General features: G+C 37.4%; 1 protein-coding gene across 1 annotated transcript in view; it reads right to left on the bottom strand.

The window, feature by feature from the left end:
- Positions 1-765: 765 nt before the first annotated feature.
- Positions 766-24678, bottom strand: part of PCNX1 (pecanex 1) — a 145337-nt gene continuing 121424 nt past the window's right edge. Inside the window, exons 26-37 of the mRNA XM_042459931.1 lie at positions 23641-23699; positions 22913-23128; positions 22163-22416; positions 21336-21566; positions 20491-20591; positions 19260-19410; positions 18113-18343; positions 17174-17448; positions 14990-15201; positions 13497-13936; positions 8384-8524; positions 766-5129 (exon numbers count right to left, since the gene is read on the bottom strand). Coding sequence (XP_042315865.1) covers positions 4989-5129; positions 8384-8524; positions 13497-13936; positions 14990-15201; positions 17174-17448; positions 18113-18343; positions 19260-19410; positions 20491-20591; positions 21336-21566; positions 22163-22416; positions 22913-23128; positions 23641-23699 — 2452 coding nt within the window. The 3' untranslated portion in view covers positions 766-4988. The remainder of the gene's footprint in view (positions 5130-8383; positions 8525-13496; positions 13937-14989; positions 15202-17173; positions 17449-18112; positions 18344-19259; positions 19411-20490; positions 20592-21335; positions 21567-22162; positions 22417-22912; positions 23129-23640; positions 23700-24678) is intronic.

Genomic DNA, 24678 nt, shown 5'->3' with positions numbered 1-24678 from the left:
ACTATCCTTGTTGTCCAAGAGCAAAGGAGATAGTAGGCCAAAAAACCTTTGGGGACCACTGCTCTACTTATTACATGACCAAATACAAATAAAAAGATGGTGGAAACAATACATGGAAGAACTATATAAAAGAGATGAAAGGATGACAAATTCAAAGAGAATAAACATTTGAAAATGAATCTCTAATTTTAGAAAGTGATGTGGACGCTGCATTCAAAGCACTTGGGAGGAAATAAATCACCAGGAACAGATGGGATGTCATTAGAGCTGCTTCACTCTACAGAGACAGAATCTACTTTAAGGAATATCAACAATTTAAGATATGCAGATGATACCATACTACCAGCACAAAATAGCCAAGACTTTGAACGATTACTGAGGCAAGACAAGGAAGAAAGTGCAAAGGCTGGTTTACAATGGAATTTAAAGAAAACAAAAATAATGACCACAGATTATTTACATAACTTTAAAGTACATGAAAATAATGAAATAGTTCAAGATTTTTCATACCTTGGCTCAGTCCTTAATCAGAATGGAGACTGCAATATTAACAATCAATTAATAAACAATTAAATAATCACATAGGTGAATGCTTCTCAATTTATGCCCTTTGAGGATCAAGAGCAGAGGATATATCCTCAGGACATTTTACATGTTACTCTTCATATATAAAGTAAGTGTGAAACATGCAGGATACATATGTATTTATTCAAAATTCTTGTATGTGAGAAAGTAAAGGTAAACAGAAAATCACAGACAACAAAATGAAAAAGTTTTTTTTATTTCATTGTTTCGTCACTGTCAATACTGTCCATGTCAATGCAATATATTGCAAACAAATCCCCTCAGGGTTTCCCAGTTTTAAACAACTACAATATTTACAGACTGTTTCCAGCAACACACTCGCAGATACACGCACACACGCACACAAAATACACATACCCTATCCCTGGCAAGATCTCTATACGCTGGTTGATGTAAAATATATATATTCCGTTTTCCAAGTTCCAATAATTTGACCCTCCACCCTCTATTTATTCATTAGCAGTTCATTGTCAGGCTAAGTTTCGTAAGGATGCCAAAGTTTAACCTTCAAGCTATATGATTTCCATCTGTTGAAGTCATAAGCAGAGCGACTTTATTGGGTTGTGTGAATGCACAGTAGAAATATTTAAATAGCATGTATTTTTAAAAAGTGCTCGCCTATGAAGCTTTTTGGAGCAGCCATCTTAAAAATAGCCTTTAAAAATGGGTGAAAACTATTCAAGGGGAGTAGCTCCCACCAAGGTGTTATGTACCCACCATCATTTTACTAAGGCACATATTAAATACTGCTATAACTTCTTATGCTGTCTAGCATCACAGAGCAAAGGGTATTTGACACCAAGTAAGGCCAGACAAGTAGAAACCTATATAATAGGTAAAGAATTCCCTTAATAAAATCAGGTATATAATACCATGGTGGCTTAACCCCATACTTTATATGAAGTATCTCTATATGCTCTGAAATTTTCTTCTATGTATACTACTCCACTTGGTTGAGATATTTCCTTTCTTTAAGGGCTTGAACAGAAAGACCCACATTGATGGGTTACTATTTAGTCTCATTATTAGGGATTCCACTGTCTGCTTTGGTAATATTTTGCCCTAAAGCACCATTCGTTGGCTTCTGCCATACTATTCCAGAGGTACATCTATTCAGTATTATTACATATTTTTGTGACCATTAGCTCCTCAGCACCAAGACTGAGAGGTAAAACCATGACAGAATTAAAAGCAGAAACATGCCATGTGCTCTTATAATGGGCACCCATTTTAAAAAGCTTCTCTCGTCACCTACCGAGAACACTTTTCCATTTCCAAGTTGACAAGGAAGGATTCAATTCACTACTCTGATATTTGGTGTGTGCAGAATCATTTGTTCTGTAACAAAATCAAAGCATTTCAAAATGAGGTAAGGAAAGATTCTGATTTCTTTCCCCAGGATATTCAACTGGGCAGTTATCAAAGCTTTTGCATTTAAAGATCAACTCTAGTATTGTAGTCAGGTTATAAAATATAGATTTAAAGATATCAACTGTACGAAGACAAATTTCCATAAAGTATTCCTAGATATGTATATTAGCAGAAACTAACCTTAGTGTGAGAAATTAATCTATACTAATGGATCATGAGGTGCATACAATATTGAGAACAGAATAACAAAGATTTCTGAAGTTTTAGGAATTCAAAAACAGATTGCATATCTTGTTGGACAAATTATAATATAACCACAGAAATGCTGGATGATATTGTAGCTTCATATAATGAAAGCTGTGTAGCATTTTTTTTCATTTTGGTTTAAAAGCTGACCTAATACAGTGAATAAAAACAAATGAGTTTTGCGCATAAACTCTATATCAATTAAGTAGGTGGTCATACAAAAACCAAGTATCCCAGAGCTTGATTCCCAAATTAATGGGATATGGTCAAGTTAAGAAACCTGAGGATGAGCGATTGAACAGTAGAACCCATACTGATGGGTTAATGGGTCTCACAAATAGTAATTCTACTGCTTGCATTTTGTCCTAAGGAACTGTTCAAGGGCTTCTGCCATATGAATTTACGTATCTTCTTGCAGACATTCGCTGCAAGCTAGATGGATTTTATATACTGGTATATCCAAAATCAATGCTTCCAACCAAATTATAAATGGATTCAAATGTTAAATACTAAAACCTATACCTGAAGTCTTGAACTTACACACTTACTCTCTAAGTTTTACATTTTAATCCCAAATGAGAGAGAACATTTGATTCACAGAAGGATGATGTCAGAAAAGCGAAATACCTTGTTTTCAGAGTAATCTAATATAGACAGTCCTTGCCTCATTTAAGCCAAAACTAAAAAAAGGGTAATGATAGATTTAATTGTGTAAGAAACTAACCATTATTATCTTAAAAGGATGGTTGCCTTTTCCTTGTGAGTTTCTTGGGAAACTCAAGATGCAAGTGATAAAAGAACAAATATGTAGTTGGCAGGCGAGAAGGGAACAAAGAATGATCTATTAAAACATAGAAGCTGGTTTCACTTCATGCCTGTATAATAATGAAAACATCAATAGTCAGGTGCTAAATTGAAGACATCAAGCCATTCATGTGATTAACTGATGCACAGAGGCAGCACTCCAGCTCAGCAAAGCAATATTTTAAAAGATCTTCTTACATTCATGTATGTAACCTCTTTTCCAAAATAAGCTTGTGATTTTACACGCATGGCAAGTCGTATTTGCAGCAGTGAAACCCAGTGTATTGGGAAAATAAAACAATGTTCAACTTATTGCTACTTTACGTAGTCCAAAGTCCCCCCCCCCAAATAGCACTGGGCTATTACTTCAAATTTCTTTGAATGATACAAAATTTCAGCTCCTTCACTAGATGTACTATGTTTTTGATTTAACTGCAATGCCTCCCTTGCATGATCACCCATGAATCATTTTAACTTAATAGTGAGAACATTAAAGAGGAGAGAAGATGGCTGCTTCTAAAAGCTGCAACTATAGACTGTATTCCAGTTTACATGAAGAAAACCATCACTACATATACATCTTTTCATGACTGTGGCAAAAAAGTCATAGAAGCAGCAAGTTATGGAATATGCTGTGGCTTCTGCTCCCTGTCCCAATGCTGTGTAAGTAACTTGTTTCCCTGAAAACACACTAAAAAACCCCTCAAACACGGTAAAACCTAAGATATGTAACATAAATCATCTTCACAGTTATACTCAAAACTACAGTTATTGTAGAATATATAATAGCTGAAAATAAAATTCAAGTCACAAAAAAATAATAATGACTAAAGGGAGCTAAAAGGCGAAATGGTATGATCATCAGGCGGTGCATTCTCTATTTTGATCTAATAATAAAAAAGTCACGTTGTTTCACCTGATTGAATATGCTAAGAAGTCCCAACACAGAGATAAAGCCACAATACCATTAAAAAGAAGAAGAACAACAAAACTGGGCCCATCCAGTTTTCCTTACAAAAAGTAAGTTTCTTCCAAAGGATGCTAGTAATGTATTTTTGCTGGCACCCAATTGGAAACCAGTCAAAGAGAGAAAAAGAAAAAGCACAATTGTGTGATTGGGCCTACATAAAACTGTGAAATTGCTGCACCTTTGCACCATCGCTTTTTAAAATGAAGAACAGAAATATCTGATGTTTTATTCTATAATTATTTATACTCCATCATATATTGTGAATAGGATAGTATGAATGCACAGATGTGCAATATAATGTATTAAACAACAACAACAACAAAATGAATCAATGGCACATTTCCTATCATCAATATGAATATGGAGTGGGAGAGGGTTAATCCCAAAGGCAATTTAAATAATTGTATTTTCTTCTTTTAATATATTTATATACATATTATATATATATAAATAAATGTTCTGAGGGATCTCAGATTTTTTAGTGCATTGCCATAAAAAATTAGTGCAGTTTTTTTCCCCATTGATTTTTTTAACTCACAAGGAATAAGAATCTAAGTCTGGTCACACTTACTATGAACGAATCCTCAATTCTGCTTTACACTGAACTCAAACTTTGTATGCTACTCAGTAATTTTAAAAGGAAAGAACAAACAGATTCTACATTACTGTGACAACACATGGCCATTTTTGGCAAAACAATTTTTAAAAAATGAGATGTTCCTTTTAAAAACTAAAATGTGGGATTCTTTCAAAGCATTGCAATGCATAAAATAAAATACAAAACAAAGATATGTTGTGTTTACCCTTCATGCACAAAGTTTTCCTCAGCAGCTAATTTGAAAAATACCAGAAAAAGGCCCTCCTATTTATTTCGGCCAGAGGCTGACACACCCATTGAGTTGTTTTTCAAGTCTTTTCCTATTACTTGAGGCATCAGAAGCATCCTCTTGAGATTCCCACCTCATTTTTAAATCTTTTGGAAATGGACAAGAAGTCAACTATGAAAAGCACGTCATACTTCAGCCCCTAGTTCCAGGACTCCAGTTTCAATCACAGCAACATATTTGTCTTCAATCTGGACCAGCAGTATGGTTTTGTCTATGTGAGATCTACTTCCTGGATCTCTGCTGCAAGGCACCCAACGGTGAATCACCTAGGCATCAGTCAAGAAAAGAGGAGATTTTTTTTAAGTGGTGAATATAATTTTCATCATTCTGCTATACAGCATTTCATGATAAAACAATGATCCAGATTGGATGATCAGATCCTAATCTTCTCTCTGCATAATGGATGGGGAAAGTGTAGAAAGTTCAACCACTCCAGCCAAGCCTAACCAGGCATGAGGGATTGTGGGAGATATAGTAGGAGAATATCTGGAAGTTCACAACTCTACTATTGATGGTGAGGGGAAATGAAATTAGGCTTCTATGTTTCACAATACAGTATGTCTATCATACTGCAGAGTGGGTTTCACTGATATACCATCTCAACACAGAATAACAGGAACACTGGACTTACTTGTGAGAAGTTTATTTTTAGTTATGGGGTGGAGACATCCTAACAAGTAAGTCCAGTAGGCAGGAAATTGATTTCGAGGCAGTCAACAAGAGGAGCAACCCCCCCCCCCCCCACTTATCCCTCAGTCTGTGTTATAACCAAGATATAAATCTTCCAATATTCTTCAATACATATAACACATTAACAGAAGAAAGGGGGATAAGGAGTGAAGACATGCAACATATAACTAACTACCACAGGACGAGAGAGCCAGTCACACCTTCAACTGCCTCTAGACCGTCCTCTCTGCCTGCAGTGGAACCTTCCACAGGACGAGAGAGCCATTAACACCTTCAACTGCCTCTAGACCGTCCTCCCTGCCTGCAGTGGAACCTTCCACAGTCTATCTGCCTTGGTCCAGGCCTCGGAGGTGGAGAACTGCTGGACCTGATCCCATTCCCCACCACCACTCCCTTTTCCTTTTGTGTCGTGTCTTCTTAGATTGTGAGCCTGAGGGCAGGGAACCGTCTTACTAAAAGATTGTATGTACAGCGCTGTGTAAATTTACAGCGTTTTATAAATTAAGGATGATAATAATAATAATAATAATACCAGACTAACTACTATCATCTGATTACCACCACTTCAATGATACCACATACCACTTTTATTCCTCAGGTCATCACCGAAAAGAAACATCTCATAGATAAGACCAATGCTCCTTTTTCTGTTGATGGGGATGGAGACATCCTGATGTGGGGTCCCGAAGGATGCCTCCACAGAACTGATAGCTTCCAAGTATAGTGTCATACAAAATGTGGAGGATGATGCCCATGTTGCTGCCCTACAGATATCTATAATGGGTACATTTGTGGACAAGGTAGCAAAGGTGGCGCCATTATAAATGGAGTGAGCGACCACCATCCTTGGCAATGAGCTCCCCAATACTGAATGGTATAGGCCCTAATCCATTGTGATGTGATCCTTGGTCAGATGTAGGCAGAACAATTGGAATACAGTCTCTTGAGCTCTGTGGAAGGTGGTGTTGACCTTGGGAGTGAATCTTAGTACAGTATTGATCTTAGATACTAAGATCTAATCTTAGTTTTGTCAAATCTTGATGGAAAATGCATTACTCTTTCCTCACTGACAGCACTCCCAGTTCCAATATTCTTCTAACTGATTTGATTGCTACTAGAAACAGTACCTTCTATGTCTATAATTTCAGGGAAGCCTCCTTCAGTGGCTTGAACAGTCTGATAGCACAATGTGTAAGTCCAAATTTCTCTGAAGATGCCAGCCACAGATGCTGGCGAAACGTCAGAAAGAAACTCTGCTAGAACATGGCCACACAGCCCGAAAAACCCACAAAAACCCAAATTTGGGTACCTGCATATTGTTGGGCATTTTATCAGTGTGGCTGCTCTAAGAAAACTCATGACATATGGATATGTAAATATCTGCTTTGCTTTCAACAGCAGCAGTGCCAAGGCAATTACTGTCCCTTTTATCCTTAGAGTATTTGGGCAGAGTCCTTTATCCAACCTTTCCTGTAAAAATCATAACAGGGTACACACTGTGAATAGTTTATACCCTTCCTTTTATTCCATCTGACAAATGCCCTATAGGTATATTCATAGATTCTCCTGTTAATGTGTGTCTACCATTTTATGGTCAATGCCGTTGGTCAGTAATTTTTCTGTTCAATCTCCACACGTGTAGGTTGAGCCACGCCAGATCTGGGTGACATATCTGCCCTTGGATGATCAAATCTTCTCGTTGCTAATTGAAAGTGTCCCTGCTTGTCATATCTTCCATCTCTGCCACAAAAGGAGCCATATCTGGCCCTATATCCTTGAAAGCAATAGCCTTCAGTCATCTTTTTGAATGAAAAAGGCAGTGCTTTCATCTTGTCTCTGGTCTCTACTACTACCAAGTGTAGTGACTCCCCAAAGAGTTTGCCTCCTGTAGAGGGGGAGAATGTAAGGTTTTGCTCTGAGTGTGCATTGACCATCCAGTTCCTCAACAAGATCTACCTTCTAACTGGGAGGGCAGCAGTTTGCACTCTGGCGCTAAACAGCAATAATAATAGCAGTTACTTTTCTATACCGCTTTATAGTGTTAAGCACTCTCTAAGCGGTTTACAATGTGTTTCATTGCCCCCGTCAAGTGGGGTGCTCATTTTACCAATTTACAAAAGGAAAGAAGGCTCGTAATGTTTTGGCTGCAGTACCGGCATTTAACCATTGTGTCACCAGTGTTCCTTATTGCACAGTGTTCAGGGTGGCATCTGCTGAAAAAGAAGCCACCTTGAGAAATTTGTTCCTATTTGCCCTATCTCAATTTAGTATTCCCTGTAGGGACCTCCGCAATTAGATCCTTCGCCCAGACTAAGATAACTCTCGAGAACATTGCAATTGTTGATGCTGCTCTAATGGAGAGGAGGATGTTTTGTATGATCTCTTCACAGCAGTATCTGCTCTTTTTTCCTTGAGTATTTTTAGGGCACCCTTGTCATCTCTAGCATATACCAAGGATGAGACCAGAGCTGAAACTGGGGCATCCACTAGTGGGACTTGTAGTTTTGCTAGGACCTGCTGTGGCAGGTTGTAGGGAACTTGTACTGCATTTAGAATGGCCTAATAGGTCTCTTTTCTTTTCCTGGATAAGTTTCTATAGCTTTTGGATACAAGCTAGCTTCAAAATGTGTCACGAAACCAAAGTATTTGGAGCTAGCTGAAAAGTAGTTGGTCAATGGGTGGGACTTCAAGTGCTTTGTTAATTGGGATCTTCTTAGTGCTTTTGTTTATTTTTAAACATGAAGCATATGCACTCCTGTGCTGTATATTCAACATGATCTTTAAAACCAAAGAGCCTCTTCCCAGAGTCTACTGTGGACTTGAAACTTACATGGCCTTCCATGCCTTCCTGAGGACTCCAATCTTTCCAGCTGTTCCTTCCAGCTTTTAACCTTATCATTTCATCTGGCCACTGAAGCTCTTTTCTTTTAGACAAGTTGATCCCTTCCAGTACTTGGCTGGTATCAATTATCTGCAACATAAAAAGTTTCACATTTTGAAAATGTATTCATTTAAAACAGGTTTGGAGCATCTAATGTTCTTGGTTTCTGACTTCCATCAGCCCTAGACCAACATGGTCATGCATGGGAGATGTTGTCTAACATTGCCTGAAGGGTCACAGGTACCCCAGCCCTGATTTAAAGGTACAGTGGGCTCTCTCCTTACACAGATCCCCCTGCGTAAGGGAAAATCCGCCTATGTGCGATCCCCATAGGAAATAATAGGGCGCATGCATGTGGGGCATCATTTGCTTTCCTCCCCAAGCAGTTTCCACGTAAGATGGAAGCCACGTAAAATGCATCTGCGCATGGCGTGGGCGCACTGTAAATTAAACCTCTTCCCTCCTCAGTTATAGGAGAATGTACTCCTCTCCTGAGACAATACCACATCAGAACTGTATGATTTAATGTTCCCTTCTATTATTTATTATTATTATTATTATATTTTTATTAAGTTTTGACATTTTAAAAATATATTTTGAGTACATCTATTACATTTCGTAGTTATTAGAGTTTTCTATTATCATCCTTCCTCGGATTTCTATCAAGATCGTATTTACAGTATAGTACATTGTCGCTTTCTCTTTCCCTTAGTATTTTTACTAAAACATTTGTTCTTTATAAGTATACATCTTTACTTCCAATTTATTTTAAACATCTTTTCAATGATTAGTTCACGTTCAATCATCTTCTTTTAATTTCAATTATTATATACTGATATCAAGTCAAATGATTTTTCTTTTCCCCCTATCTTCTTTTCTACATAGTTTAATTGTAGATGATAGTAGAGTAGGTTCCTTCTTCTTTCATGTAGTTTAACCATGGTTCCAGTCCTTCTTAAATTTATTTGTTGGGCTTTTATTTAACCATCCAGTTAATTTATCTACTTCCATGTATTCGTACATTTTCAGTGTCCATGTATTTATATCAGGAGTCTGGTCTGTTTTCCACATGGAGGCCAAAAATATCCTGGCTGCACAGATCATATAAAATATTAATTTCCCGTGTTTCCTTTCAAGCTCATTATCTTCCACCATATTTAAAAGGTACATCTTTGGATCTTTCATAATATTCATTTTGAAAACTTTTTGCATCCTCTGATGTATTTCCACCCAGAACTGGTTGACCTTTTTGCATTTCCACCAACAGTAGACCCAGATTCCCTTTTCTTCCTTACACTTCCAGCATTTATTTTGGCAATTCTTTGACATTTTTGATATTATTTCCGGTGTTAAATGACATCTGTATTGCATTTTGACAAGATTCTTTTGTAAGGCATAATTTTTTGTATATTTTAATCTTCTTGTCCAATTCTTTTCCCACTGTGAGAGTTTTTTAATTTTATTTTTAAAGTATATAACCACTTTTACATACATGTTTACAATATGCACTTTCTAAAACAAATGTTACAATGTTTGCATTAATATGTTCTTTACCATAAACAAGCTTAGACTTTATACTTACTTCTTTTTCTAAAATAAAACTTCCCTCCTTTTAGAACTTACTTGCTTATTGCGTATGCACCTGTTAATCTTAAAAATAAGAATCAATGTAATTGGTATCTTCATCTTTTCTCTAGTTTGTAAACTTTTCTATCTAGGTTACTGCTTGTTTGCTTATGATTACGTATTCTCTATTGAACCTTATAGATATATTTTTCAATTCCCAGCTCATCATCTTTTTTTCCCCCCTTGAGTAATCCTATTCTGTAAATTCACTAATACTTGTTACCGTCTAGCTCCTCTTTTGACCAATTTTTCCTGCGTTTGTTTGTAACCTTTAGTTATTATCTTTGATAATTTACTGAGCTTGTTTCTCCTTTTTCAAATTTGCTACCTCCTTTATCTCTTGCCCTTACCAAATATGAGAGGTCTACTACGATCTCCTATAATAGGTCTTATTATCTCTTTTTATATAATCATAGATTTCGTTTGTACATACAGTACACTTGAAGATAACAGACAGAACCCATTATTACATAATATAACATATAGTCTTCATTGTATACATTGCCATTTGGATTTCAAGAATTTATAGAAGTTTTCCCAACATTGTGAGGCTTCTTCTTCTGTTTTGTCCTTCATCCATGCTTTCAATCTGTCCATTTCAGCCGTTTCATACAGTTTAATAAGCCATCGCTCTAATGTTGGTAATTCTGTATTTTTCCAAAGTCTTGCATAGGTTATTCTTGCACAGGCAAATGCACTGTGAGAGTTGAATGTTTTGGCCTAAATCTTGAGCCCACCTGCTCATACAATTTTTTATGCTTTCCTCTTCCAGTTCTTGTTTCAGTAGCAGTTGGTAAATTTTTGAAATCTCTCAGGTTCCTTCTTGCTTAATAATCTTTTCAAATTCTAATTTGCCTTTCCCTATCCCACTCACTCTCTTATCTTGATCGAATCTCTCTTTTATTCTTCTGTATAGGAACCAATTACAGATATACCCCTCCTGGAATAGTTCTTCTTCTGTTTTTAATCTTCTTTGATTATTTTCAAATTTGATTAGGCCTTCATATGTTGGCCATTTTTCGCATGACAGCTTTTCATTTTTAAAGAGAGCTTCATTTATGGATACCCATAGAGGGATTTGGGGGAACCACCTCTTTCTTATTTTCTTCCACACATGATAAATTGATTTTCTTATAAAATGGTTATTAAATTCTTTATTTACTTTGTCTTTTTCATAAAACAAATATCCATGTAGACCATAAATCAATCCTGCACCTTCCAAATTTATTGTCTTGCTCTTTTTTAATCTTATCCAATCTAGCTTCCAAGTTAGAGTAGCGGCATAAGAGTATAACTTTAAATCGGGTAACGCGAGGCCTCATCTTTCTTTTATATCTTGAAGTAGCTTAATTTTAATCCTAGGTTTTTTCCCTTTCCAGATGAATTTAGTCATGTCTTTGTTCCATTTTAAAAAGAGAGCATCATTTGTTATAATTGGTAAATTTTGAAATAAGAATAACATCTTAGGGAGCACCATCATTTTGATAACCGACATCCGTCGGAACCAAGAAAGCTCCAATTTATTCCATTTCATTATATCTTTTTTTTAATTTCTGGTCATGCTTTTTCATAGTTATTTTTGAATAATTCTGTGTTTTTTGTTGTAAGCCAGATTCCAAGATACTTTACCTTCTTCACCATTTGAAAGTCTGATTTATTTTTTATTTTCTCTTTCTCATCTTCGAAAATATTCATAGCCAACATCTTTGTTTTATCTGTTGATTTGAAATCCTGAATATACGCCATACTCTTTTAATTTTGTCAATAAAGGATTAAGGCTTTCCCCTGGATTGCTCAGTGAAATAAGTAAGTCATCAGCAAAGGCCTTTGTTTTGTATTCCGATCCTTTAACCTTTACCCCTTCTATTTGTTTCTCTTCTCTTACTTGCACAAGGAGGGTTTCAATTACTATCAAAAATAGTAGAGGAGACAGGGGACACCCCCGCCTGACACCAATAGGGAATGTATCTGTCTTTCCCCCATTTATAACTATTTTGGCCTCTTGCTTTGTGTATTTTTTTTAATCCAATTTAGAAAATTTTCACCAGTGTCCACTTCTTTTAAGACTTTGATCATACACTGCCAATTCACCTTATCAAAAGTCTTTTCTGCGTCTAAAAAGATTAATAGCAAGTTTTTATCCAGATTTTTTTCATGGTACTCAATCAGATTAATTATGTTTCTTATGTTGTTTCTCATCTGTCTTCTAGGCAAAAAACCATTTTGGTCTTCATGAATCCAATCATTTAATACATTTTTTAATCTTTCAGCCAGGATTGTCATGAATGTTCCCTTCTATTATAACCCTCAATTTCCAAATTTTGCCACCAGTAATCTGTCAACACTAGGCACTTAATATGATAAATTTTGATATACATAGTAAAAAAAACCAACAACACACACACACCCAAATACTGCCAAACTCCTAATCTATCTATTGGTATTGTTGTTATGCCTTTGTTGGTGAATTGTGACCAATATTTATTAGTTAAATGCAAGGTCTTTATTTTTTCCATGGATGACGTTTCTGTAAATTATTAATTGCAGTAACAGCCTCCCCTCTTGCAATTTTTTAAAATGTCAGTTACATGCAACTTGTAGCTATTGTTAAGAGCAGAGGTAGGCAACCTTTTTGAACTGGGGGCCAGGTTGCTGTCCCTCAGACAACTGGGGGGCCGAATCCAAAAAATAAATAATTATTTTTTTTAAAAAAAAATTAAATATATAAATAAACCAGGACAAATGTAGGACAAAAATTTCAAATGGAAGACACTTTTTTAAAACAAAATGGAGGACACGTGAAAAAATTTGCAGATTTTTTAAAAAATGTTAATATAAATGCATGTTTCTGAGGCTTCTATAGACAATTGCCCCCCCAAAGGCCCCGGCGGCAATCGGCGGCAGGACCGGGCTGAGGCCGGTCCCAAGGCCTCGCCGGGCCGCATCCGGCCCGCGGGCCGCAGGTTGCCTACCCCTGGTTAAGAGAATAAGGAAATGCCAGTGAAGTGGGTTCTTGGTATCCACAGGGGTTTGGGTCCAGGATCCCTGCTCTCCCCCCCCTCCCCAGATACCAACATCTCTGGATGTTCAAGTCCCATTAAATACAATGGCATAGTAAAATGGTATTCTTATATAAAATGGCAAAATCAAGGTGTTTTTTTTTTTTTTTTGGAACACACACACACATTTTCAAGCTGTGGGTGGCTGAATGTATGGATAAATAATCCATGAATATGAAGGGCCAATTGTACTGTAAAAGTATATTACCTCCATGAAGCTATTATAGTAACAATCACAGCTTGAACTGACAATACTTTATTACAGTAAAGCATTAGGTGATCAAGTGCTGAATATATATCACTGACTAGTAATAAAAGCTGGTATTAAAAACAAAAACAGATAGGAAAAATTAGATCTATTTGTCCAGTTTATTCACCTGGATTCTGTAAACAACATCATCCCTTTTGGTTTGTGTGTGGCTTACAGGGCTCACATTTGTGCCTCCTTGCATATCAATAATATTATTCATTCCATCTGTCCCTAGAAAACCAACAAGAGCATGCTGTTTGCAGGCTGGGATGCTTTGGCTGGAGCTGCTTGAAGAAGGTAGGCCATGCTGCACATTGACAGCCCCTGTCTGGCTAGCAGGTTCCATTTGGTTCACCATAGACAGACGGGACTGGATGGATGATGGAAGGTTACGAAGGGAGAGCTGACTGGTGGAAGAGCGCCGGCAAGGCACAAAGCCAGTAGTGGAAGTGCGGAGGGATGAATGACGACTGCTGTAGCAATAGGATGACTGGCTGGCAACTGAGGCACGAGCAGGGGAATGTCTGACAAGGCTGGACTGTACAGAATGAGCACTATGGCTGGTGCCTAAAAATGAAATATATATAACTGTGAGAGCAGAGAATAAGTGCATGTTTGTCATATACTGTAGTATTATGTTAACCTTCTGTTGAGCAGTTCTTGCCTGGTCTAAAATTGATAAGCACCTTGGGAAGATTTTACATGCTTTAGATACAATGGTGCTGTGAGAAATTCAAAGTGCAGTCTTTATATAACAGAAGCTACCACCCCTTTTCTTCATTGGGGGGATGAACTATCTTGTAAATGGATGAATCTATGTTCTACATTTCAATCTACTTTCAATTATCATTCATAACAAACTAGGTTTCTCTTCTATGTTTTCTCTTCGGTCTGGTACACTTTATAATTCCCACTTCAATGCTGTTGCCCTGAACAGCAGGTGCCACCATGTTGTCAGTATTACTTGCCTTGATAATTGCCTAGATTGGGCACTTTTTTCCCCATACTACTGTGCTATGCTTTTGAGACACAGTACAGAATACGTACTCCGTGATCCATGTGGTAAAACATGGCAGACACACAACTCACTGCAGGTATTATAAGCAGTCACAAGGAATAAGTTAAAATATACTTGATTTGGCAACTATGATGTGTAAAACATCTTGTCCTTTACGGGATTAATAAAATGCAAATAGGCCACATGCTTTTCTAGTCACAAGATCATCTGGCAGGACAAACTGATCTTATATCTACTATTAAATTGCTATGTTAGGTTTAGTCCAATTAGTCAGTTACTTAAATTTAATGCTACTGCATGTATCCATCAAGAATTTATTACAGGATATCTGGGTTTCCTGTGTACATGCTCACTTCCATGTCAAACTCACCACCACCCACACCTACCTTCCTGTTCTACACTGCTAACATACAACCAAAGCAATAAAGGGTGGAGAGCCTGTGACCTTCTAGATGTTGAAAGTGCAACTTCCACGATCCTTAATCACTGGCCATGACAAGGATGATGGGAATAGCTTTTTAATATTTGAAAGGACACAAATTTCCTAGCCCCACAGTAAGGAATTCAAATATACCTTCTCTTATGCATTGGATCAGCCTTACCTAGAGTGGCAGGGTGAGAAGAGATAGGAGGATGCAGTCCTGCTCCAGGTGTCTGTCCAACAGCTGTATTCCCTCCCCCTCCTCCTTGAGATACGTTGCTCTGAGAGTCATTGGCAGTTGCGCTGTTACTTGTGCAAGAAGCTCCACCTCCAGCATCTGAGTCTTCAATGTTTCCTCCACTGTTGCAGCCAGCACCACAGCCTTTTCTTAACCTGAACATGATAGAAATCCAATAGAAAATGGACTAGCAGAAAGCAGGCACAGAGTTCTTTCAAAATTGTATAGGAAAAGCCATCTCCACCAAAATGCTTTGTAGCATCAAGTCTGAGTCCTTTGTAAATCACTCTGCCTAAGTTCTGGCTGCTGTTGTAGACAGAACAAGATGTGCAACATTGCAACATTGAAACACATATTGTTGAAGTAAGGAGCAGAATTCTGACATTAAAATACTACTCCATGTTGAATTTTAAATGGAATAAATAAGAAAAAGCTGAATGTCTCTAACAAACATTTATTATAATTTGCAGTATTGGACATCAATATAATTTTATATTTTAAAATACTATAAATGGAGAATTGCACATAACTGAACAAGTGCCAAATTTGATTTTATTCTGCAATTAAGCATATTGATTTCAAATAATGTGTTTATCCAGTTCTAGGTAAACAAGTTCCAGAACATTTCTGGATCGTCAGGAGATTTAGGAATTTTATGGTAAATTCATTTTGCACAGCAAGTTAGTGACTAAGATCAGCTAAGATTACCATACATACTCAACTATAAGTCGACCTCATGTATAAGTCGTGGACAAGTTTTGGGGGTAAAATTATGGATTTTGGTATGACTCGGGGATAAGTTGAGCATAAAATTTAGGGGCATGTAACAAAGGATATAAAGGACAAAGTTTACTGTCTTTATACAGAAATGTCTTTTTCAGATCCTTCTAAATCCAATTCTTCTCGGCATTCCTTTGAGGGGAAGCACCAAAGATATGCCACTACTACCATTTTTCCATCCAAGCTTTCAACAAGGCCAGAAGCAGCAACATGGTGGAAAGAGTAAAGGGCGTTGGTGCTCCCAGGAGTTCCAAAAGATAATCTCTTTTCTTTTGCAACTTTACTCAGAGAAGGGGAAGAGGTAAAAAACAATACTTACATTGACCCGTGGATAAGTCAACCCAGCTTTTGGGGATTTCTAGACTTATACATGAGTATATACATTATGCCCTCTGGGCAGAACTCATCCACACACAGCAGTTCATCTCTTTTTTTTGCATAGACAATATTCAAAGTGAGAAGGTACAGAACTTTCTGTACATACAGCTGGCTCTCTGTATCCACGAATTCTTTATCCATGGTTTCAAACATCCACGGCTTGAAAATATATTTTAAAAAATATAAATTCCAAAAAGCAAAATATGATTTTGATATTTTACGTAAGGGAAACAAATTTACTATTCACTGTATTTAATAGGACTTGAATATTCATGGATTTTGGTTGGGGATTGGAATCAAACCTCGGCAGATACCAAGGGTTCACTGTACCTAAAACTGTGTGATTTCTCTGTTACAGTTGGAACCATAATATGCATTTGCAAGAGAAGGGGAAATGGTGGAACAGAAAATTTAACTATGTAAACTACGGTGTATGCTGACGTATAAGTCTAGAAATTTAGGTCAAAAATTGACCCAAAAAACCTGAGTCGACTTATCCACAGGTCAGTGTAAGTCCTGTATCTTAACTCTTATTTATAAGAAACCATCCTCTGGGGAAAAGCAAGACTATAATCTGTCCTGGATGCACCTTCCCCCCCCCCCAAAAAAACCCCCCACAAAATCTCTCATCCATCCAGCCTTAAGAGTAAACACAAAGAGTTATGTCTGCTGGAATTTTGTAAGTTCTTTCATATTGTTTTACTCTGCTTCATCCTTTAGATCCTTTGCTATATGCCCCTAAATTTTACCCTCGACTTATCCACGGGTCATAGCAAAATCCATAATTTTGGCCCCAAAACTTACCCTCAACTTATACATGAGGTCAACTTATAGTCGCGTATATACGGTATGCTCTAATTGTAATGAACCTTAATAAGTCCCTTATAAGGGAGAAAGGCAGGACATAAGAAAATAAAACAACAACAATAATATCAACAAATGACCACTGAAGTCTCTTGCACTGCGCACCTATGCCATGTAGAGACTATGAAGCTCTTGATATTTCCCAAACTAATGGCACCTCCAAGAATTTCTTTGAGCTGCTCATGACTGTCTGAGTAAGAAGTAGTCAAAGGTGACACATAGATTGGATATCCAATAGGCTGATCACAAGATGAGTTTATCATGTTTCTCAAAGCTTGTTTGGCATTTTGGATGCTCCCTCTTTCTGGGTTCCGATTGCGCAAGAAGACCAGCTCCTGCTGCTGCCCAGCCCAAAGGCCACGCACACACTCCTTATTCACCTGAAGAGTTGAGAAAGTATGCCATATTAGAAAATTCAACGGGAAAATAAACATATGGCAGCATGCAGCAGGCATTCTGATCCTGTTGTAGTGCTTTTACAGTTACCTGAATGCAATGAGATCAATTCTGTCATTGTCAATTCTACCAGCAAAGTGTACAAATTGACAAGTGATGTTTAAAAAAGAAAAAAAGAAAGGAACAGAAAAAAACCCAACAACCTGCTAGCTATAATGAAACAAATTAACCAAGGCCAACTATCTTTTGTTGGCTATTTGCCTTTTGGTATTACAACCCACCCCTCTGTAAAAGCTGCAATTCTAAACACACTTGCTAGCATGCAAGTTTCACTGACCTGTCTTCTGAGTACAAATGTTTAGGAAAATGCTATTAAAGCTTTAATTTTTACTGAAGTGTTTAGTACTGTCTTATGCCAAATCTTTGCATCATTCATTTTATGGAAAGCAGTTATACACACACTGGCACTAAAAACCAAAACAATTTAACAGAAAGGCATTTCTTAACATTTGCCATTAATCCAACTCTTAATGGGTGGGGGGACACACAGCAAGACACAAGCTTAACAATTACATCTGAGGAAGCCGTCATGTTTGCCATACTTTTCCAAGATTTTTAAAACCTGTTTCCCCACAAAAAGTAACTTACTTTAATGACTCTGAAAATTAGATAGCGCTTGTTCAGCATGATAATTTTGTATTCATTAGTACCATCGTCCATCACATGGCGAAGGGCAAGCAGGGAGGGAGAATTGGAAAGGACAGCACTTCTCCAAGCAGGGTCCCCCTCATGAGCTATAACCAGATTTTGTTCATGGGATGTGATTGCTTCATAGAGAATGGTGGGGTCATCATATTCATCTGGAGAAGTGAAATGGTCCTAAATAGAGAAGTGGAATTGTTGTTTATTCAGATCTTCACTGTGATAAGGAGAGTGCTGCATTTTAATGACCACTAATATTAAGTACACAGCCTGTGTGATATGGTGGTTTGAATGTTGCAAATGTTGGGAGACAAGGGTTCAAATATCTGCTCAGTCATGGAAACCCACTTGGTGATCCCAGGCAAGTCACAATGTCTGATCCTTAAAGGAAGGCATTGGTAAACCTCCTCTGAGGAAATCTAGCCAAGAAAAAACTGTGATAGGTCTGCCATAGGTTAGAGTAAACACAGGAGGCATATCACCACCACCACCACCACCACCACGAACATTATGAAATTGCAATTATGATCTCATCACTCCCAAAAGTTAGTGCTATCTACATATATAAAACAACATTTTTGAGAGAGGATAATTTTTTAAAAGTGGATTTAAATGCATTAGAAGTTGATATCTATATGTAAGCAACAAGAACAGTTAAGGATTCCACACAAATCTTAGAGAAATACAGTAAGTCACAAAGTTACTTGTAAAAAAAACAAGTCCATTTTAGGCAGGGGAAGATTTTTTAAACTACAACCCTTCTGGAAAATCTATATCTAGATAGGCTCACCTAAATAAAGTGATAAAAGTTTCCTTAAAAAATGCTGGCATACTTGCTATGTAAAGACAAACAGAACACATTAACTAAGGACAACTCATATGAAAGTGCAGAATTGTGCCAATTCTTATTGTGCAATTTTGCCAGGCTGGCTTTTCCATTAAGTATCTTCTACGAATCTTCTCCATTTGGCCCATGAACTGAAGCTTTACAAAGGCATACCTCTATACAACAGCAAGGCAATAGCCCCTGCAAACAACTTAGGTTGAACTAATCTACTGTACTTGTAGCCCAATTCATGAGCAATCTTTATACCTGATGCAGTTTTAATGACATGCGTATTCCAGGTACCACCACTTTCCTCAGCAACTCCATGTCTGCAAAGATCCATTCATCTCGAATTGATGAAATACGAAAGTCTCCTTTAAACAATGCATGAAGTCCATACAGGAAAGATTCCAGATTACTGTTTAGTGGGGGAAAAAGACCCATTTATTATAGCAGGTATTCAAAATTTCATATTAGCAGAACATTTCCAATTCTGTGTTTAAAATGGCTAATGAGACTGTAACTACCATTACACATAAACTTAAACCAGGAGAAAAAAAAATAGTCCAACCCCCTGCCATGCAGGAATACATAATCAAAGCACCCCTAACAAATGGCCATCCAGCCTCTGTTTAAAAACTTCTAAAGAAGGAGACTCTACCAGAGTCCTAGGGAATGTACTCCACTGTCGAACAGTTCTTACATTATCTGCATTATCTGCTCTGTGTACAGAGGGGTGGGTTGTAACACCAAAAGGCAAATAGACATCTTCAGGTAACTCTGCATACAGAAACTTAAATTCTCCTCCTCCTTCGGTATTATTCTTACATATATTCAGTTATTGAAAAGAATGAAGTGGAATCTAAGGGCCCAAACAGAGAGGCCAAAATAAAGATGCTTCGGGTCACTTTGGAGGTATGCTGTTTAAATGATGCATGTGTCCTAAGAGGCCAGAAACCGCGCCAAAGCCATGCTCTCATCCTAAGGACTGGAGCGCAGCTTTGGCGCACCATCTTTTAAACAGCATACCTCCAAAGTGATCCGAAGCAGCTTTATTTTGGCCTGTCTATTTGGGCTCAAAGTCTTCTGATACCCTATTGTCTTCCTCTTCCTGTTATTCATTATCAGCGAGACTAGCAGTAAAAGCCCAAAACTGTGTTATGTAATTTTCACTGGAAAATAAGACTCTTGAAATGGCCTAGATGAGACTGCCTCTGCAATCCAATGCAAGATGTGAAGAATTTTTCTAAACAATTATTATTGGAAGCTAGGCTCATCATTTCCCTTCAACACTAAGCAAATTAATCATTTTCTTTACAACTTTCATATGCATGGAAATAATCAGCTGTTCAGATCTTCAGCTTGCTCCACACAAGCAGTTTGGGATATACATTTGCATACTAAAATCTTAAAGCAGGGAATAGGAAGACTTATGAAATGACATGATTCAAATGGCTTGATCTTTCTGTTCTTTCCGGTTCTGAAATAAGCACATTACCTAGCCATATGATGTGAAGCAGTTCCCAAAGCTCTCCGACCAAGAACACAGAGTCCATAGCAAAGAGTGACTAGGGAAGAATCTTTATCTGTGTTTAGAGGCTTCAAGTAGAGGAGAAAGTAAAAAAGATTGGATAAAACAAACAGGAAGTTACTACTGAAGGAAGAATTACATTTAGGTTTTACATATATCACAACCAGCTGCAAAGACATACAGCTGGCCCTCCTTATGCACAGATTTTTTATACACAGATTCAAGCATCCATGGCTTGAAAATATTCCAAAAAAGTATAAATTTCAAATATCAAACCTTGATTTTTCTATATAAGGGACACCATTTTGCTATGCCAATGTATTTAATGGGACTTGAGCATACACGGATCTTGTTATTCACTGAGGTTCCTGGAAACAAACCCAAGCGGATAACAAGGGTCTACTGTATTTTCATGACCAATTTCCCAACCCCTTAAGGGGAAAAAAAAAAAATTCTGTTCTTCAGAGAGGGAGGCTCTAGTTTGGGAGTGCACATCTTCACTTTATGAAGATGCCTTCTGGTTTGTTTTTATTATGATGTGTTATTTTACTGTACTATTTTATTTCACTTTAATGTATTACATATATTATAGTCTTTCCATGCCACTTGTACTCCACATGGTATCCTATAGCATGAAGGATGGTCAAAAATTATTTCAAATTAATTAGTAAATGAGGAAAGAAAAGTTTGGCTTAATACAAAATCATGTGTTTGTAGCTTTTAAAAAGCACTATTTGCCAGGACTTAAATGCTACTGGACTAGTAAGCCATCATATCTTCCCAGGAGCCTTGAATAATTAAAAAGTGCTTGCCTTTTCTCTCCGAGAGCAGCAATATTCTATCCAGTTGAGGTAAATGACACAAAAACTCTCTCTGGATATTCCTGCTAGCCGGTGGTCATAATCCTCATCAATATTAGGATTAAATGTAGGGTCCACATCAACATAATTTTGGTCTGCACACTGCTGCAGCCCTTCCTGCATTGTTTCATTTGATAACCATTCCTCTAGCTTTGGGGAGGATGTTACATAATAGATGATACCCTGCGAACACAAAAGGTTAAAGGCATTAACAGATGGATGTCTAACCACAGCTCTTTATGGTGATTTTATATGTCCCTGAAACACAAAGGGAGACGGAGCAAGGACATACTGTGAAACTGCTAAACCCATTTAATTAGTTTACCTATCATTTCCTGATTAGAACAGGGAGGGAAAGAGAATGAAAATGTCCTTTTCAGAAACTTGACACAAATGACATTTTGAAGACATTTAAAAGAGCAGAGCTGCAAAATATTTGGGTTGGTTTTTTTTACATTTGACTTTTGCAAGGTGCAGTTGGTGCTCAGACTGATGTTCTTCAAGTAATGTCCCTTTATGCTCACAAATTCATTTTAAGCCAGTTTTCCCCCCAGAGTTGTTGTTCTACTCCTCTCTGTTTGAAACTAACTAGAACAGTAGGTATGACTAAAACACAGCACAGATGTCAGAAAACGTAGGGAAACTACATTGTTACATATTTGTAAAGAGCAGCCAATTTTGCTTGGGTAACAGATTATTAGTTTTTTCCACATTCCTCCACAAATCTGAAAGATGATTCTTCACTCACAAGAAAATATGTGTTAGGTCTGGAACTATACCTTGACATAGTATGTAGTGAGTATTTTTCTCAGGTCAAATACTTGAAGCATGGAAGCAGCACTATTGTCCGTGATACTGTAGCCCTCCAAAACATACTTTGTGACCAGAACTTCCCAGGCCAGCCAACGTTGGCCAAAAGCAGCATTGAAAGACAGCATGTGAGGGATATGACCAGGTTCACAGCAACAAAACCCTTCATCTTCCTCTACACCCTCAGTGATAGCTTCTACTTCTCGTTGCTGACAATAAGTTCCTGAATTGAAAGAGGGGAACACTTGTACATGACATTAACAACTACAACATAAAGTAGACAAGTAATTAACATTTCTGTACACACTAAAGTGAAAAGAATGACAACTAAGGTATCCCCTTGAGTTCATGACTGAGTACAGTTGGAGACTTCTGACTCACATCTTAGATTTTTAATCTATGATGCCAGTCTAGTAGAAGAGATGCTAGAAATTACTTGAATAAGACGCAATCACCCCAAAATAACAACAGGCTACTTGTTCAAATGGTTTTTTTAAAAAACATAAGAGTGTTTTTAGCTATACAGTGTTTTAAACTGTCCTCAGAAGAGGAAGCCTGTTCAAATCCAATGTTTTTATTCAAATTGAAATAGTATTTTCTGAGATTTAAGATGCATATAGCATGATTAGAGCTAAGATTAATCAACTAGTTTTTAAAATTTCTGAAATATAAGGCAAATTAAGGGAGATTCATGGAAAGTTCATCCAGGTATTTCTTACCTCTAAATTCAAGCCCTCTAAGCTGGAAGGTAACCAAACCATTGCCTATCTCTATAATGTGTACTAGTGCATTGAGGTAGTCAGAAGCAAGAATAAAGCAGTCTCCAGTACTGTAGTTCCCCCATCTTCCAAGAAGCAGATCACCACACAGGCTGTGCTGAAGGGACCGAGACAGATGTTCATAAAAGATGGAATTCAAGTTATTGTCATCTGAACCTGCATGGAAATAATCCATATGTCATTAATCCCAAACCAAGAATGTAAATTCAAACCTACAGTTCTTCTGAAAGAGTCATCCTAAGCATAAAATAAGACTTGGCCTGACAATCAGTCTTATTTCTAAGTCAGTTTCTTCCTCCAATGAAATGAGAGGGAAACACCCAATTAATACTAATCCAGATATTACAAATTAACATACTTCCCATAGGCTAAATTCCTAGTACACATCAGTGTTACTTATACATAAATACTCATACAAATGTATATAAGTAGATCTTTTAATTTCCTTATGAAAACCAAATACAGGAGGGATTGCTTTTTACAAAATGTAATTATTAAACCGTACAAATTAATTTTTTACAAAATCTAATTACCATTCATAATCTGTAAATTGTACTTATAATTACACTTAAAATTACTTATAATTACTGAGAGGAATATGAAATCAAGTAAGTGCCATTACATATATCACCCAACAGGATCTTTTCTCTGATTTTAAGAATAGTTACCTGGATTCCTATCAAGCTGAGAAGCCAGTCTTGTGTTTGAGTGGTCCACTCGCTTTGTGCTAGAGAAAATTACAGAACATGAAGAGCTATATCATTTCTTGAGCAGCCTTGAAATGATGGCTACAGGGTGGTTAGCCCCTCTCTGCTCCACTTGCCCTTTTGCATCCCATTCTATGTGCCATGTATGTGCACGTTGCCTTTATCAAAAACTGGAGTGGGGGGTAGGGAATCTATACAAAAACTAGAGACCCTGTTGCATAGTCCCAATTGGCCACTATTACAGCCCTTAATGCTTTGTTTCACGTATACAGTATACTCATGTATAAATAAAAAAATTTATGCCAAATAATTAACCCAAAACACCTGGGATGACTTATACACGGGTCAATACAGTAATACAGTGGGGATCTGTTCCAGATTCCCTCCCCCTCCCCATATACCAAAAACAGTGGGACTTTAAGTTCGGTTGTGCCTAACGGCCAGGCGGGGGCTCAAAGTGGCTCACAATTTAAAAGAGTGATACAGTGGACCCTTGTTATACACTGGGGTGTGGTTCCAAGATCCCCCATGTATAACAAAATCCATGTATGCTCAAGTCCCATTAAATATAATGACATAGAAAAATGGTGTCCCTTATAAAAAATGGAAAATCAAGGTTTGATATTTGAAATTTATACTTTTTTGGAACATTTTCAAACCATGTATGCTTGAATCCATGTATAAGAAAGGCCAACTGTACAAATAAAATATGAGAGCTTGAAGGAATTGGAGGGGGGATAAGTAAAATAGACTCAAAATAGGCAAGTGGGCTCACCCCAAAAAGTCCTCCTTTGTTCCTGGGCTCCACATGTGAACTCTGGGGCCCCCAAACGTCTTCCAGAGTGCGCATTTTCCTCATCTCTTCTGCAGGGCTTCCCTAGGAGCCTGGAGGTAGCTGCTTTGCTTCTTGGGCAAGAGGATGCTGCAAAGTAGCTTGCATTTTTCAGGACAGGGTTTCTTCTTTCCTGTTGAAGTTGTACAGGTGTTTATTGATTTCAA

The sequence above is a fragment of the Sceloporus undulatus genome, chromosome 1 (genome assembly GCF_019175285.1).
Source record: "Sceloporus undulatus isolate JIND9_A2432 ecotype Alabama chromosome 1, SceUnd_v1.1, whole genome shotgun sequence".
NCBI classification, from domain to species: domain Eukaryota; kingdom Metazoa; phylum Chordata; class Lepidosauria; order Squamata; family Phrynosomatidae; genus Sceloporus; species Sceloporus undulatus.
The sequence above is the reverse complement of the archived record's forward strand: the minus strand, read 5'-3'. Positions and strand labels throughout refer to the sequence as shown.